Raw genomic sequence first — 13,998 nt, 5'->3', positions numbered from 1 at the left:
GTGCAGATGATGAAGAAAAGGAAGAAGAAAAAGAGATAGTGGCTGCTGCTTTTGCTGCTTCTGCTCAAAACATCAGCACTCCGTGCCAGAACGCTTTTAGCACAGACTTTAATAATTACTCTGAACTCCTTGCATTCATGCAACAAACAACTTTACTACAACCAACAACCGCTCTTCTCTCTCTGGAGACCCAAGGCCCACGACAACCATTGTTTGTGTTTTTGGGCCTGCAGCTTGCAGCAGTTGTCCTTGGTCAAGCTGGAAAAGGATTGTTTTGTCTGCCTACCCTCAGAGCAGAACTTGCTAACGCTTTAGATGAAGCTCAGAGCTTCACCCTAAAGCAGCCCAGAATCCGAAAAATGTAAAAATTAAAACCTGAGGCATCAGTTGTTTTCCTCATCTGACTTGACTCACTGTGGCTGAAGCATGAAATGGAGTTTTTGGCCCCTGAGCTGTGTTTTTGGGGGAAGACACCCGGCTTTTGGCTCATGTGCAGCACAGCTCTGCAGAGCAGAGCCAAACCCTGGTGAAGTCACTGGGGCTGAGCTGTTCCCGTGGTCTGTGGATCAGAATGAGTTGAGTTTGAGAAACAATTGCAGGGGCCTCCAGCTCTTTGGTGGTGGGGGAGAGCTGCCTCTTATCCACCACAGCAACGTGGAATTTGTGTGTTCCTGGATGTGCCATTGCACTGGATGCAGAGAGGCAAAAACTTCTCATGCAGGATTCTGTTGTAAAACAGTCGCAGAATGTTTCTGTGTTGGAAAACATCCCCTCATTGCTTTGGGGTTCTTTTTAAATTTTAAAACTGTTGCAAAGAGTTTCTGTGTCAGAAAACATCCCCTCACATCAGGAGAGGGTCTGAGGCCGCTGCTGGGGCCTCATCACCCCAAAGCTGATCCCTCCCAGGCCCTTCTGGAGCAACCTGTGTCCTGCAGCAGGTGGGCAGAGCCTGGCTGGAGGAGTTGCTCACCGTGAGCTTTACCAGGGAGCTTCAATCCATGCCTTGAGCCCAGCCAGGGGAGTTCCTGAGAGATCAGGAGTGATGGAATACCAGGAGTGATGGAATATCGGCTGGGGAGGGGCTGGAAGGAGCAGCACCTGCAAGGGAGGGGTGGAAACGCTGGCTGGGGATGGGGCACAGGTGGTGATTTCCAGATGGGCAAGCAGGGCTGAGGGTGAGGAGCAGGTGCAGGAGCTGCCAGGCTCGGTGTGGCAGGACAGAGTGCCAGCATCACCCGCAGGGGACAGGCTGGGGGACCTCCCCCGTCCTGGGCACCTCCCCGAGGCACCGAACGCCATCAAATGCCCCGGGTGATGAGGCTCCGGCGGGAATCCCTCCCCGGGAACCCCGGCGGGGATGTCCCCGGCAGCAGCCCGGCCCCGCCGCCTCCCTCCCTCCCTGCCCGGCCCCATCCCCGCTGCCCCGCCCGGAGCATCCCCTGCGGGGCGTGCGGAGCCCCCAGCCCGCGGGGAAGGAAGGACGAGCCCCGTCCGGCTGCGGCTTCCTCCGCAAGCCCTGCCTCGGTGCACGGTGCCCGCCCCCGGCCCTCCCCCGGCTCTCCCCGCTCCGAGCACCCCGAGCCGGCCGGGCCGAGCCGAGCCGAGCCGCGCCGCCTCTGGGGGAGCCCCGTGAGCGCAACAGTTGCCCCCGAGCCGCGGCCACCGCCCCCCACGCCCGGGGGACCCCCGGGGGACCCCTCGGCACCGGGAGGAGGCTGCGCGGAGGAGCCGCCGCCGCTTGGCTGAGGCAGCGCCGCTCGCAGCGCCCGGAGCTGCCCGGAGCTGCCCGGATCCGGCGGTTCTGCCTCTCCCGGCGATGGAGCGGAGCGGAGGGGCCGAGCCGCGGCTCCTCCCGGCCGGGAGCAGCCGCCCCATCCTCCGCCTGCGGGAGCGGAGCCGCCTCGCCGGCGGGCAGCGACCCCTCTGCTGAGCCCCCCGACCCTCCCGGGCATCCTCGGCACCTCCCGCGCCTCCCAACCCTTTGTGCGGCCCCCAGACCCCTTTGTGCTGTGCCCCCCCTCCAGCCTCGCCACCCCCTTGCATGCGGCCCCCGGGCTGCGGGAGCCGCTGGCCATGGGCACGAAGCAGACCAAGGGCTGCCAGCCGGGCAGCGCCGGGGAGAGCCCCCCGGGCCACCACCGCAAGAAGGTGGCCCCCAGGGAAAGGGGGGATTTCCTGGCTTCCCTCGTGGCCAAGTCGGGCGAGAAGTTCGGGAAGGGCGCTGGCCCCAGCTTGCCCCCGTACCACCGGCGGATCTGCATGATCCAGGACATGCTGCTGCTGGTCAAGCAGGGCAAGCAGGAGGAGGCCACCGAGCTGCTGAAGAACCTGCGGCAGGTGAGGACGGGCGGCTTTCTCCGGGGGAAGGGGGCTGCGCTGGGGAAAGACAGCTGGAGAGCGACTCTGCTCCTTTGGGTGGCAAACGGGGGCCACGCTCCGCTTCTGCGGCTCTGACTCGCGTGGTTCATTTTGGGGAAGTGGCTGGGGAGCTGCGGGGTGGTCAGGGTGTCACACAGGGGGAAACACCCCCAGGGAGCTGCTCGGCGTTGTCTGCAGCCAGCAAACACTGCCCGGGGTGGTTTTCCCCCTTCCCTTCCTTGCTGGCGCTGGGGGCTCTGGGCTTTGCAGCCTACTCCGAGCGGTTCCCACTGAACTTTCCAAAAGTTTGGTGTTTCAAGCAGCTCCGTAAAAGCGCCGAGGCAATTGGAGCTGGCAGCTTTTGAGAATCAGCTCTTTTCTTGCTGGCTCAGAAATACCCAGAGCTGGCAGCGTTGCTTTTTTATCTTTTTGGCGCACATTCGCCTGGTGGAGTTTTGCTGGTGTGGACTGGGGCTGGGAGGAACGAGAAGCTCTGGGGGAGTGGGGAATTAATTGTAGCGAGCCCGAGACCTTTTGCCTTGAAAAATCTGTTTGAGCTGGGCATTAGCTGGGAAGCAACAGGACGGAAAGTTGCTGTGAGCAAACAGAAAAGCAAATTAGCATTTAATCTTTCCTGCTGATAGGTGCTGATAAAAACACCCGAGTGCTCTGGGCGTTTTCAAGGCTCTGGGGTGCGCAGGGCTTTGAGGAGCAGCGAGTTTTCCATGCAAACCTAAAGCAGATCCATCTTCCAGCTCGGGTTCTCTCCCTCGGCCGCTCGGTGTAACCAGTTCTGCCACCCGGGGAAAAGTTGTTCAGATCTCTGCTGGGCACGGGGAGCTGCTTTCTTGCCCTGTAGTCTGTCCATGGGACTGCTCCAGTCTGGTTTTCTTTTGGGGTTCTGTCTTTGGGGTTTGCTGCTGGTGGTTTTTTGCTGATAGCATTTGTCCCCCCCATTTTCTGGTCCACTTTCCAGTGAGTGGATGTGTTGTTCGGGGCATGTCCCCATTCAGCCCACTCCCATTTCTCCCTCTGCCCTGCAGGTTTAGGATTATCTTTAGAGCAGCCCAGCTGAGAAATCTGAACTGTGTCATATGATTTCTGGTTTTTCATGGAAAACTTTCTCCGCTTTCAACTTAGGGATAAAATCCTTTTCCTGAGAGGAGTGTGCTGCCTCTCTGGGAGTTGGGGGTGGAATTCCTTGGGACAGTGACCTCTCCATTTGGGATCTGTGGGACCGTGGGGGTTGAGCTGGGCAGCAGATCAGAGCCCAAATGTTGCACCCTCTCAGCCACGCCAAATCTTTATCGTTGTTGCAGCCCATTGGAGCTGGCAGAAGGGCAGGTGCTAATTTTAGAGGGTGTTTATCTCAAACACCTCCCCAAAAAATAAATCTTGGGGCCTGCAAAGTGCCAGGAATCACTCTCACGTTCTCCCTGGCTCCAGACTGGTTTTTCTCAGCGATGCTCAGGTCTGTCCTCACTCTCTGTGCAGATGGGAGCTGGCATGTGTCACCATGGATGCCCTAATGACAAACCTGACCACGGGGGAACCCTCTCATCTCGCTGGAGATTGGGAAGAAAAAGCTAAAAATTAATCTTAAACTGCTGGGGGAAGCAAGGAACCTGTTACAGTCAGGTGCATTTCTGGCAGAGAGTGTCTCTGCAGAGCTCGCTCTGATAAAATATATCTTAGAGTGTCAAAATACAGAACTCTTTGTCCTAGATACCATAATAGACTCCAAGCAGGTTTTTAATGAGGTGATATTAATCCCTGCCTCCGGGGAGGGAATGTGGGATGCCCCACTGAACAAATCCTGGCTGCTCTGGAGTTTTCCAGCAGCTGGGTTTTGGGAGGGATGTTTTAGGAGGGCATTGGTGCCTCCAAGGCACCACTGGGGCTGTTCCCACTCCAGCAGGAGCCTTCCAGAGCAGAGCCCTTGGAGTGTCCCAGCCCCAAAGTGAGGATTTGGGGAGAAGGATGAGCTTCATCCTGGAAAGGGGTGGATGGATGAGCCTGGTGGGGCAGAGACTTTTCCCTGAGCCATTTTTAGGGTGTCCCCCCCAGAGGGACCGTGCTCCATGTAGGTGCTGCTGTCAAACTGGGCATTTCCCAGCAAAACTGGGGTTTTCCCAGCAAACCCAGTGACCTGGTGCCCAGCTCTCAGCAAGAGATTTTTTTAAATCCCAGGCATTTAGGTCACTGGGAGCCTTCCCACTGACTTCAGCAGGCTTTGAAGCCAGCCCAGAGTGCTGCTGAGGGGTGGGTGACAGCATCCCTGCCTTTGGAGAGGCTCCACAATTCTTTTAGGAGCAGGATGAGCACATAGCCAGAGCTGTAAATCTTTGTTTTTTGGGTCTCTGTACCATAACTCCCTGCCCTACCCACCCACTGCAAGAAAAGGTTTGGGGGGCTTTTTCTGCTCCCACAAAAGGTGTGTTTGAGAATCAGGGCAGGGCTGCAATCCTGTATTTAAACCTGCTGGAGCAAGTCCTGCCCTTCCAGTCCCACCACTGGCACCAATGTCCACTGTGGCCTTTGCATTCCACCCATTTATTTAGAATTTATTTAGAATCTATTTAGAATTTATTTAGAATCTATTTAGAATTTATCCATCCTTCTCCCTCCCCTGAGGTGGGAGCAATGCTGTTTTCCTTACAGGCTCCTGTAAGGATTAATTTGTGTTTCTGGGAATGCCTGGAGGTTGCAAACAACCATAAAATACTGAGATACAAAGTGATTTTTTTTTGTTTTGGTTTTTTTGGGGTTTTTTTTTGTTTGTTTGTTTAAAATATAAAAAGCATGAAGAGCAGACAGACTTTGCTTCCTCAGAGAGGTCAGCAGTGGTCTCTGCTGTGGAGGCAATTTGATCCCACTGCCTGCCCCCAAAATAACACTCCTGTTATTCCTGCTGCCAGCAGCCATTCCAAAGGGTTTGTGCTCCTCTGGCACAGCCAGGCTAATTTAACGTCGAGCTCCTGAGACACAGAATACTCATTTCTTTTTCCTTCTTTCTGCCCTGGAGCCCAAACCCAAAATTCAAACCCCCCAAATCCCAAGAAGTGCCTGCTGCTCTCCTTGGCCGAGGTGTTTTCCCTCAGGGTGCTGCAGGGAGGATGCCTCTGGCATAAATGCAGTGGGAAGACACTGAAATAATTAACATTTGATTTAGGCTGGTGTTGGGGGTTGCCAGAGGCTTGCTGGTCACCTGGAGGGAGGTGCTGGAAGTAATTCCTGCACGGAATAACTTGGAATTTATCTGCCAAGAAGGGACTTCCCAGGTTTACCTGGCAGCATCTTCTCTGCTTTCCTACAAGGAGATACTGCAGGGAGAGGCTGAAAAATGTATTTATTCAGGGTGTCCAGCACTTGGGACGTGGGAACCCACTCTCAGACCCCTCTCACCATCCAGGAGGGAGAATTCCAGCCCCACTATTCCCAGTACCACCAGCTGCAGAGCAGGACAGGTTTCAGCATTACAGAGCGTGGCACTTTTTATTTTCACTCTTATTTTCTCCCCCATACTGTTGAGTTCCAGTGGTTAAGGCAGCCAAGCGCTGTCAGTATATTAAATTCTGGGAGTGTCTCTCCTGCTGGGGAGAGGATTTGTAAAACAAAGCATGTTTTCCTCCTCCCTGCTGCCAAAGGATCGCTTTTCCCAGGCGAGATGGGGAAGCGCTTCCCAGCACATTACGTTGCACTCAAGGAATTTGCCATTGGTTACGTGGAGCTTTTGCTGCTGTTCTGGGGCTGGGGGAGAGGGGAGGAGGAGGAGGAGGAATCCAGCAGATCTGAGCATCATCTGCACAGGGCAGGTGAGCAGCAGTTCCAGGAATTCAGTGGGGAAAGGGGGGAGAGGAAGCAAAGCGTGGCAGCAAATGCCTGGGTGTGGCAGCCAGATGCCAAGGTCCAAGGTGTGGCACCACTGGCAAGGTGGATCCTGTGCCCTGCCAGCCTGGGGTGGGGATGGCAGGGTGGAGAGGGCCCCAAATGGGCAAAAACACCACCAAAAATCCCATTTGCAGGAAAGGGCTGGGAGCAAACATGCTCCGTGCCCAGCAAATACTGCAGACCCTGTGGCTGCCCCTCCTGGCTGGGGTCCAGCCTGGGATCCCTGGGGTTTGTCCCACAAACAGCCCCTGCTGTGGCCCTGCCCCATCCCAGGGGGATTTTCCAGCCAGAGGTTGTGGGGAACGAGACATGACCTGAGCAGCCTGGGAACTGTGTGGCACAGGGATGCTTAATTAATTCATTAATTAATTGTGAATGCCTTCATTGTAAGAGGGGCTTGACTGGATAGTAAATCACAAAAAATAATTTCAAAATACTGATGGAGACAGCTCACTTTGGGCTCCTGTGACTTCCTCCTTGAGACGCAAGAGCAGAGAAAAAAATTAAAATATTTGTGGCTGGGCTCAGTGCTTGCCCCTGGCCCTGTGCTCCCCAGCCATGGGGCAGCATTCCCACGGAAGCCACCCCAGGAATGCTGGAGGAGCTCAGCACTGCTGTGTTTGCCCCAAAAATGAACACCTGGTCCCTTCTCCTGCGTGCTCAGAGCAGCTGATGCACCAGAGGTGACCCAGCCTGGGGTCTCTGGGCTCCTCCCAGCCCGTGGCTGCCAGCAGAGGACAGGGATGAGGGATTTTGCAGGTTTGGGGTTGTTTTTCCTCAGCTGGGAGCTGCTGGGGCTGGGGGAGGGCCCTGCCCTGGCTGCAGCAGGGCCCCAGGGTGGAAGTTGGGTAACCCTGCTCTGAGTGGGGTGGCTTTGGGATGAGCCCTCATTTCCTCTGCCTCAAGCTGCTGCTGAAACCCCACCAGGGCTCCCCACGGTGCTTTTTAACCCTTAGGCTGCTGGAGGCACTGACAACAAAGATCTCTGGTATTTGGGGTGTTTCCTGCCCCAAAAAGGGTTTCTGGTACAAGATGCTCCCTCACTTTGCCTCTTCCCATCCTTCTGCTCCTTTTGCACCCCCTGTGGGATTTGCAGGTGGATGTGCAGGCACAGGGTTGGATTTCAGGATTTAATGAACCCCCTGGAAGGTGGCTGCTGCTGCTCCTCCTGGCAGAAATGTGGTTTTGGGGGGAGAGGAAGGCTGGGAGAGCTGGGATGTGATAGAAAGTGAGGGCTGGGCTGGGTTAGGCTGGGCTGAGTTAGGCTGGGCTGGGCTGTGGGCACCTGGAGCAGAGGATCAGGTCCTGCCTGTGCCCTCAGTGCAGACAGAAACCTCCAAGCTGGCAGAGGTTCATGGTTGTTGTTCCACCCCAGCCCCTGTTCAGCACTTTCTCTGCTTGTATAATAGCAGGAATCTGTCCCCCCCCCCCCAGGCTCTGCTTTTTTCACACCTGATGTGAATGCAGCAGCTTGGGGCTGCAGACAGCCTGGCATACACCTTTTTTCCCCCCCTCTCTTCTCCTTTTTATCTTGCTCCAGACTCCTAAAGCCCAGAGTGTGAGGCTGTCTGCTCTCCCTGGCAGCGTGGGTGTGTGGGCACAGCCCTCCCTGCACATCCCTGGGCTGTGCAGTGTGCAGGGGGGCAGCAATGGGGCTGATGCACCTGAAATTCAGTGTACTGGAGCTTCAGTGCTCGGTGTGCTGGGGGATTTGTGCCTGTGCCCTTCTCTTAGCTAAGGGGGGTGGTTCTATATTAATATTCATTTCATTCTCCTACGAGTGGTGTGGAATTTTTTTAGTATGCAACATCTTCAGGTCCTGGCCAAAGGCCTGGTATGATTTAATGCCTGATTCCATTTCTCTTTCTGTGTGTGTGTGTGTGTCTCAGCCTCCTTCTCCTTCAGATTTTGGAGAAAAGATCACTGCGTGGTAAATTGAATCCTGCCTGTCAAAGGAAAAGCAAATTGTCCATTCCATTCCTCTCCAGGCCGAAGGTTTTAGCTCCAATTACTCCTGGCTCTGACCTTGCTGCTGGAGAGCAGGAACTGCTTGGAGCTTTCCAGCATTCTCAGATCTTTTCAGGGCTCTTTATCTTTCAGACTTGGTGTCTTTCAAAGTCAGAGGCACTTCCTTTGGGAGAGGCTTTGAGCTCTGGAGAGAGCCTGGACGGGCAGCAGAGCTGAGAGGAGGGAGCTGCCTTTTCCTCATGCCTTTGGGTATCTCAGTGGGGATTTCATTCCCCAGGGCTCTTCATACCACAGTAATCTCCCCAGAGCCCTGGCTGTCCTGCCTTGCAGAGCAGGACTCAGGTTTGATCTTGGTGGGGGGATTTCTGTAGGAGATGTTTCTGCCTTTTCCAGTGGTTCCAAAGTCCTGGCTGGAAATCCATGGAGGTTCTCCTTGAGGTCTGCTCCTCCCCAGCCCTGGGTCCTGCTGCTGGCTGCTGATTTCAGTCCTTGGATGTCCCCTTTGCCTGTGGGATTGCTTTCTGAGCAGCTTCCCAGCCCAGCTCCTGCTCCCACTGCTGCTGCCCATTCCCAGGGGTGCTCAGGGGCTGCATTTGGAGGAGGTTTCAGGGAGGCCCTGCCTGGCAGCAGTGCCAGTTCCAGCTCTAGCAGCAGCTGGGTGGAAGTGAAGGTTGGTTCACTACAGGAGAGGCTGACCTGCCAGCCTGGAGCAGGAGCAGGGCTTTTTTGGAGGATGGGGATTTGTGTGCTGGGTTTTTCAGCTCCTTGCTTTCTGTTTAGGCACAGGAAGTGTGGAAATGGGTGTTAGGAGAGGAGCTGCAGTTCTGTGGGAGCTGCAGCTCTGTTTCCTACCCTCAGCATGCAGAGCACACCCAGGTGAGCGAGCTCTGTCTGTCCCTTCCTCCCACTCCAAGGATGAGCTTGGAAAACACGAGACCAGAACCTTCTTGAGCAGTTCCTGTGCCTTCACCTCTCTTTGAGCAGAGATTCCCTGGCTGGAAGAGCACAGGGCTTTGAGCCAGGAGCCCCAGTCCCATGGCTGGGAAATTCCCAGAGCTGCCTCTTCCCCTGTCCCAGGGGATGAGCCCACCCTGGGGCTGGGAGCAGATAATTCCTGCCTGGTTCTGCAGGGCTGTTCCTTCACCCCCAGCCTCCCCAAGGCCAGGATCTTGGCATAGCACTGAAATCCCAGCAGGGGAAAGCAAAGGCTGCTGAGGAAGGAGAGCAGGCTGGGGTGGGAAATGGTTGTTTTGGCCAGGGATGTGCTGAGGGTTTTTCCTGGGACACCTCTGTCCCTGTTCCCACCCTGCTGTGGAGCACTGAGCTCCTGCTGGGGCTGCTTTGGGATCTGGGGCATCCCCAGCCCCAGTGGGAAGTGGGATACAGGAGCTGGGGGGGTTTGGACCTCCATGAAAAACCCCAGTTCCCTGCACAAGGATGAGCTGAAGCTGCTGCAGCCTCTGCCCCAGGTTTGGTTGGTGTTGAACAAACCCCAGCTCCTGGTTCAGCCTGAGCTCCCCAAAATCAGGGCAGAGAAGCCCAAATCTCTGCAGAAACAGGACTCAGACCTCACCAAACAGCCCCAAAGCCTTGGTTCATCCCAGAATCCCTCAATTTATTTCCATTTGGGTTCTCCCCTCTCCAGAAAGGATCTGGGGGGAATCTTGCTCCCAAATTTCTCTCTGAGCTTCCTGGGCTTGCAGAAGAACAATTTGGGATGAGAGTGTGAATGATCTACACCCGTGATTTACATCCAGCCAAAACCAGGCAGGATTGGATTAAATCTTGATTTAAACAGCCTTTTTTTTGTGTGTGGTTAGGATTTTTTGGGGGTCATTCTGTAAGAAAGAGGATGTTTTCCTGTTTGGTTGTAAAAAGCTGCTTCTGCTTGGTGTAATTGGATACTTCCTTTTCTGAGAAGGGAGCCTGGTGTATCTGGGGACATTTATTTAGGCAGCTGTGTGGCTGGTGAGGAATTTTGTGTGGTTTTATTCTGGTGGGAAATGGTGAATTTGGGGTTTGCAGGATTGATTGATTGATCCTTTTGTATTTCTGACTCGAGTTACAGGGAAATGAAAGCAAGTGTAAAGAGCAGAAAAGTGGTTTAAAATGTTTTTTGATCAGTTAATACACCCAAAATATGCTGGATAAGAAAGCAGACAAAGTAAATGTCTCAAAACAGATTTTGCATTTTAAACTGGTTGATTCATGAAGTGGAGTATTAATTGTGCATCATGAATTACACTTCTGGTCACCATAATTACAGATCTTGGTGTCCCAGGTCAAAGTTTTACTTGCAGGTTGGAAATTGTGCATTTCTCCTTTGTACTCCTGATTTTTTCACTGACTTGCTGAAATTCAGTGTTAAACTGGACTAAGTGAATGAAAATCCTTGAAACTGGAACATCTGAATTAACTGAAATTAAGATGTTTTCTTTGTCCTTGTGAGAGAACCAAACTCTCCCCAAAGCTGTGTTTGCACTTTTTTCTGGTTGTTTTTATCACTGACTTCCCTAAAATCATTGGCAGCTGTGTCCTGCCTACCTGGGCTAACAGGAGCTGTTTAAAATTAAATATTTTTTTCAATTTTAAAATTAAAGCCTGGCCAGAGGTTGACATCAAATTGCTGGTTTGAGATCTGGGTGGTTTAAAGTAAATGTATTTAATGTTTAAAGCTACTTTATAGAGCAGCATTAATTGAATTTTAATATCACTGAATGGAATCCTTGGGCAGCTCAGTCATTAATTCTTCCTCAGCAAGTTTGGGCATTTCCTGGTGACTTTGATGAGCCCAAATCCTTTACTTTTGGGTTTCCCTGGAGAGACTGAGCCAGCTGGGAGGATCCCACCTCCAGTTTGGAGGTACATGCCAGGGTGGATCCTCAAAGGAGCATCCAAATTCCCTGGTGCCAGACAGGGAGGGAGGGTGCTGTGAAAGCCTTCAAGAAAGATTTTACCTTCCAACCTTCTTCAAATATCAAATACCAGATCCCAGCCCTGCTCTGCCTGATGGTTCAAAATCTGATGCTGCAAATGAAACCACACAAACATGGCACAAAACATGGGAAAGGCTTCATTTCTTCCCTTCATCCCCAAAACTGACTCTCCTTTGTTGGTCCAAGTCAGGGCTGAGGTTCCCAGCTCCCTGTGGTGTGGGCACAGCAGTTCCAGGATGGGAAAGGGGAGACTTTTGAGCCACCCTGCAAGAAATGAGGGTCATTTGCCCATGCTGGTGGTCTCATCCATTCCCTTGCCCATTCTTCTGGGGGTGTTGGAAGAGGAAAGCCTCCTCTCAGCAGTTCCAGAATGGATGTTTTGTTGTGTGTGTGCCATTCCCAGGCTGTTCAGTGGGGTCACAGGGTGCCTGGCCAGCACTGCTGGGCTGGGGGTGCTGGATTTGGGGGGAATTCAGGGCATCCTGCAGGACCCTGCTGACTGCAGGTGTGGAGCTGTTCCTGCTGAGTTTGGGACTCTGCTTTTCATCCTCTCTCTGGATTGGAGCTGGAACTCTTCACCAGGTACCCCAAAACCATGGGGTCACCAGTGTGGGTGGTTCAGAGAGGCTGGCAGAGGGGAGGTTGGATGGGATGTTGGGCAGGAATTGTTCCCTGGGAGGGTGCCCAGAGCAGCTGGGGCTGTTCCATCCCTGGCAGTGCCCAAGGCCAGGCTGGAGCTCCCTGGTCTCTGGAAGGTGTTCCTGACCATGGCAGAGGAGTGGGAATGAGATGAGCTTTAAGGTCCCTTCCAACCCAAACCAGTCTTTGCACAGATTTGTGGATTTGGGAAGGGGAAATGTGTGCTGGACGTGCACAACATCTGCTCTCCAGCATCTCCTTCCTCAGTGTAAAAATCCAGTCCTTTCCATGGCATTCTCCTCTCTTGCCTTGCTGCTTTAGAACAAAGGTGGCAGCAGCCCCAGGAGCTGCCAGGACTCCAGCTTTTCCTGGATTTTAGGATTTTTATCCCTGTAAAGGCCCTGGGGGCCTCGTAAACAGCAGGGGCCGTGGGTGTGCAGCATCCAGCACAGCCCTGCTCCCACGTGGGGAGCAGCTGCTGGAGCTGTACCACTTCCAGGCAGGAATTCCTGGCATTTCTTGGCAGGAGAAAACGTCCCAAAGCTGACTTTCCAGTCCGTGGCACTGGTCATTCCGTGGAAAGGCTGACCTGTAAAAGAGGAGCAGCTTTGGTGCTTCTCCTGAGCTCTCCATGCACAGCTTGGTTTTCCCTCTGGTTTCCTTCCCATCCCGTTGGTGTCCAGAGGAGGAGGATGGAGACTCTGGCACGGTGCAGGTGACAGGGTCAGCCTTGCACCAGTGCAAGTTTGGGCTGTGATAAACTTCTCCATCCTTTTTTAGAGGTAAAGCAGTTCTCAGATGGGATGAACTCCCTGAAACGTGGTGAGGAATCTCTGCTTGGGGTGCTTTCATCTCTTGCCCATCAGCTGCTGTTCTCCACCAACACAAAGAAAATGCATCAGCCAAACTCCTCTCCTGAAAGAAAATAAATCAGCTAAACTCTTCTCCTGAAATATCTTTTTTAAAAAAAAGACCTCTTAGTTTTGCCTCATCACATAAATCAACTTTATTTTCCACAAGGACTTGTGTTTGCTTGTGTGCCCTCCCTTTGGAGGAGGGCAAAAATACAGGAGCCTGGAATATTCCCAAAGGCAGGAAGAGAGTGCCATTCCCACAGGCTGAGATCATTCCATTGATTGCAGGAGGATGGGAATGACATTGTGCAAAATCCTGCTGGGACCAAGCTCCCCTGGTTGTTCCAGCTCTGACTGACCCAGAGCCAGCAGAATTCTGGCTGTGCCACCAGAGAAATGCTGGAATCCCATCCCTGGAGGGGTTTATGGGATGTGGGGATGTGGTTTAGTGGTGGGTTAGTGGTCAGACTTGAGCTTTTCCACCCTAAATAATTCCAGGATTCTTTATCAGGAGCCCAGTCCTCATTTTTCAGAGGGAATGGAGGAGCAGAAGGGCTGAGCATCCCTCTGGCCAAGGGCAAGGGAAGCAGGGAATTCCCAAGAACAGGAATGAAGTGCACAGAAGTGACAGGGCCACAGCAGGGCTGGGAGCAGCTGCTCCTTATCTCTTCCTGAGCAGGCACATCAGGGAAGATAAAGTAAAAAGGGAAAAGATAACACAGATTGAGTCAGCCTGCCTCTCAGAGGGAGGTTTTTCCAACCTATTTGCTTGTCACTGGTGATTTTAGTCCAGCCTGTGGGTCTGCAGAGAAAACAAGGGTTGTTTTTTTCTTCCTGTTTCATGCCTTGCAAAAGGGAATCTTTCTTCCAGCCATGAATTTCTGGCATTTCTTGGCACAGGAGGAAGGTCCCAAGGCGGGTTTGGTGTCACTGTGTGCTGAATGCCACCCCACATCTCGTGTGTGAGGCTGGAGGTGTCTGGCTCAGCACCCACCAGTGGCTCCTCCACTTTAAAACCAGCTCAGGGGCTGTGTTAGTCATGTTTTAATGATATTGAAATCAGCTGCTTGTGGCTGTTTGAGGAATTCCAGCCCAGGGCTGTGGATGTCTCAGTGGGATGGAGCAGGGAAGGGGAGGCTCAGCACAATGAGCTCATCCTGCCTTTCCTCCTGCTCAGCTCATCAGGGTTCAGGGATTATTCACTCCATGGTTGTAGCTGGGAAACGAGATTAAGGACTTGGTGCTGTGTCCTGAAAGTTTCTGGGGCTCTTCTTCTCTGCTGTTAACTTCAGGAGGAGCTGCTGGTGTAAAACACATCAGTGCTGGCTGCTTTGGAGTTGGGAAATCAATCT

General features: G+C 53.4%; 1 protein-coding gene across 1 annotated transcript in view; it reads left to right on the top strand.

Annotated features, from left to right (window-relative positions):
* The first annotated feature begins 1,627 nt into the window (after positions 1–1,627).
* LRRC75A (leucine rich repeat containing 75A) overlaps positions 1,628–13,998 on the top strand; it is a 52,215-nt gene continuing 39,844 nt past the window's right edge. Inside the window, exon 1 of the mRNA XM_009094718.4 lies at positions 1,628–2,337. Within this exon, the coding sequence (XP_009092966.2) occupies positions 2,074–2,337 (264 nt within the window). The 5' untranslated portion in view covers positions 1,628–2,073. The remainder of the gene's footprint in view (positions 2,338–13,998) is intronic.

Source organism: Serinus canaria, chromosome 19, assembly GCF_022539315.1.
Source record: "Serinus canaria isolate serCan28SL12 chromosome 19, serCan2020, whole genome shotgun sequence".
Lineage (NCBI taxonomy): Eukaryota > Metazoa > Chordata > Aves > Passeriformes > Fringillidae > Serinus > Serinus canaria.
This window is presented reverse-complemented; position numbering and strand designations above follow the sequence as displayed.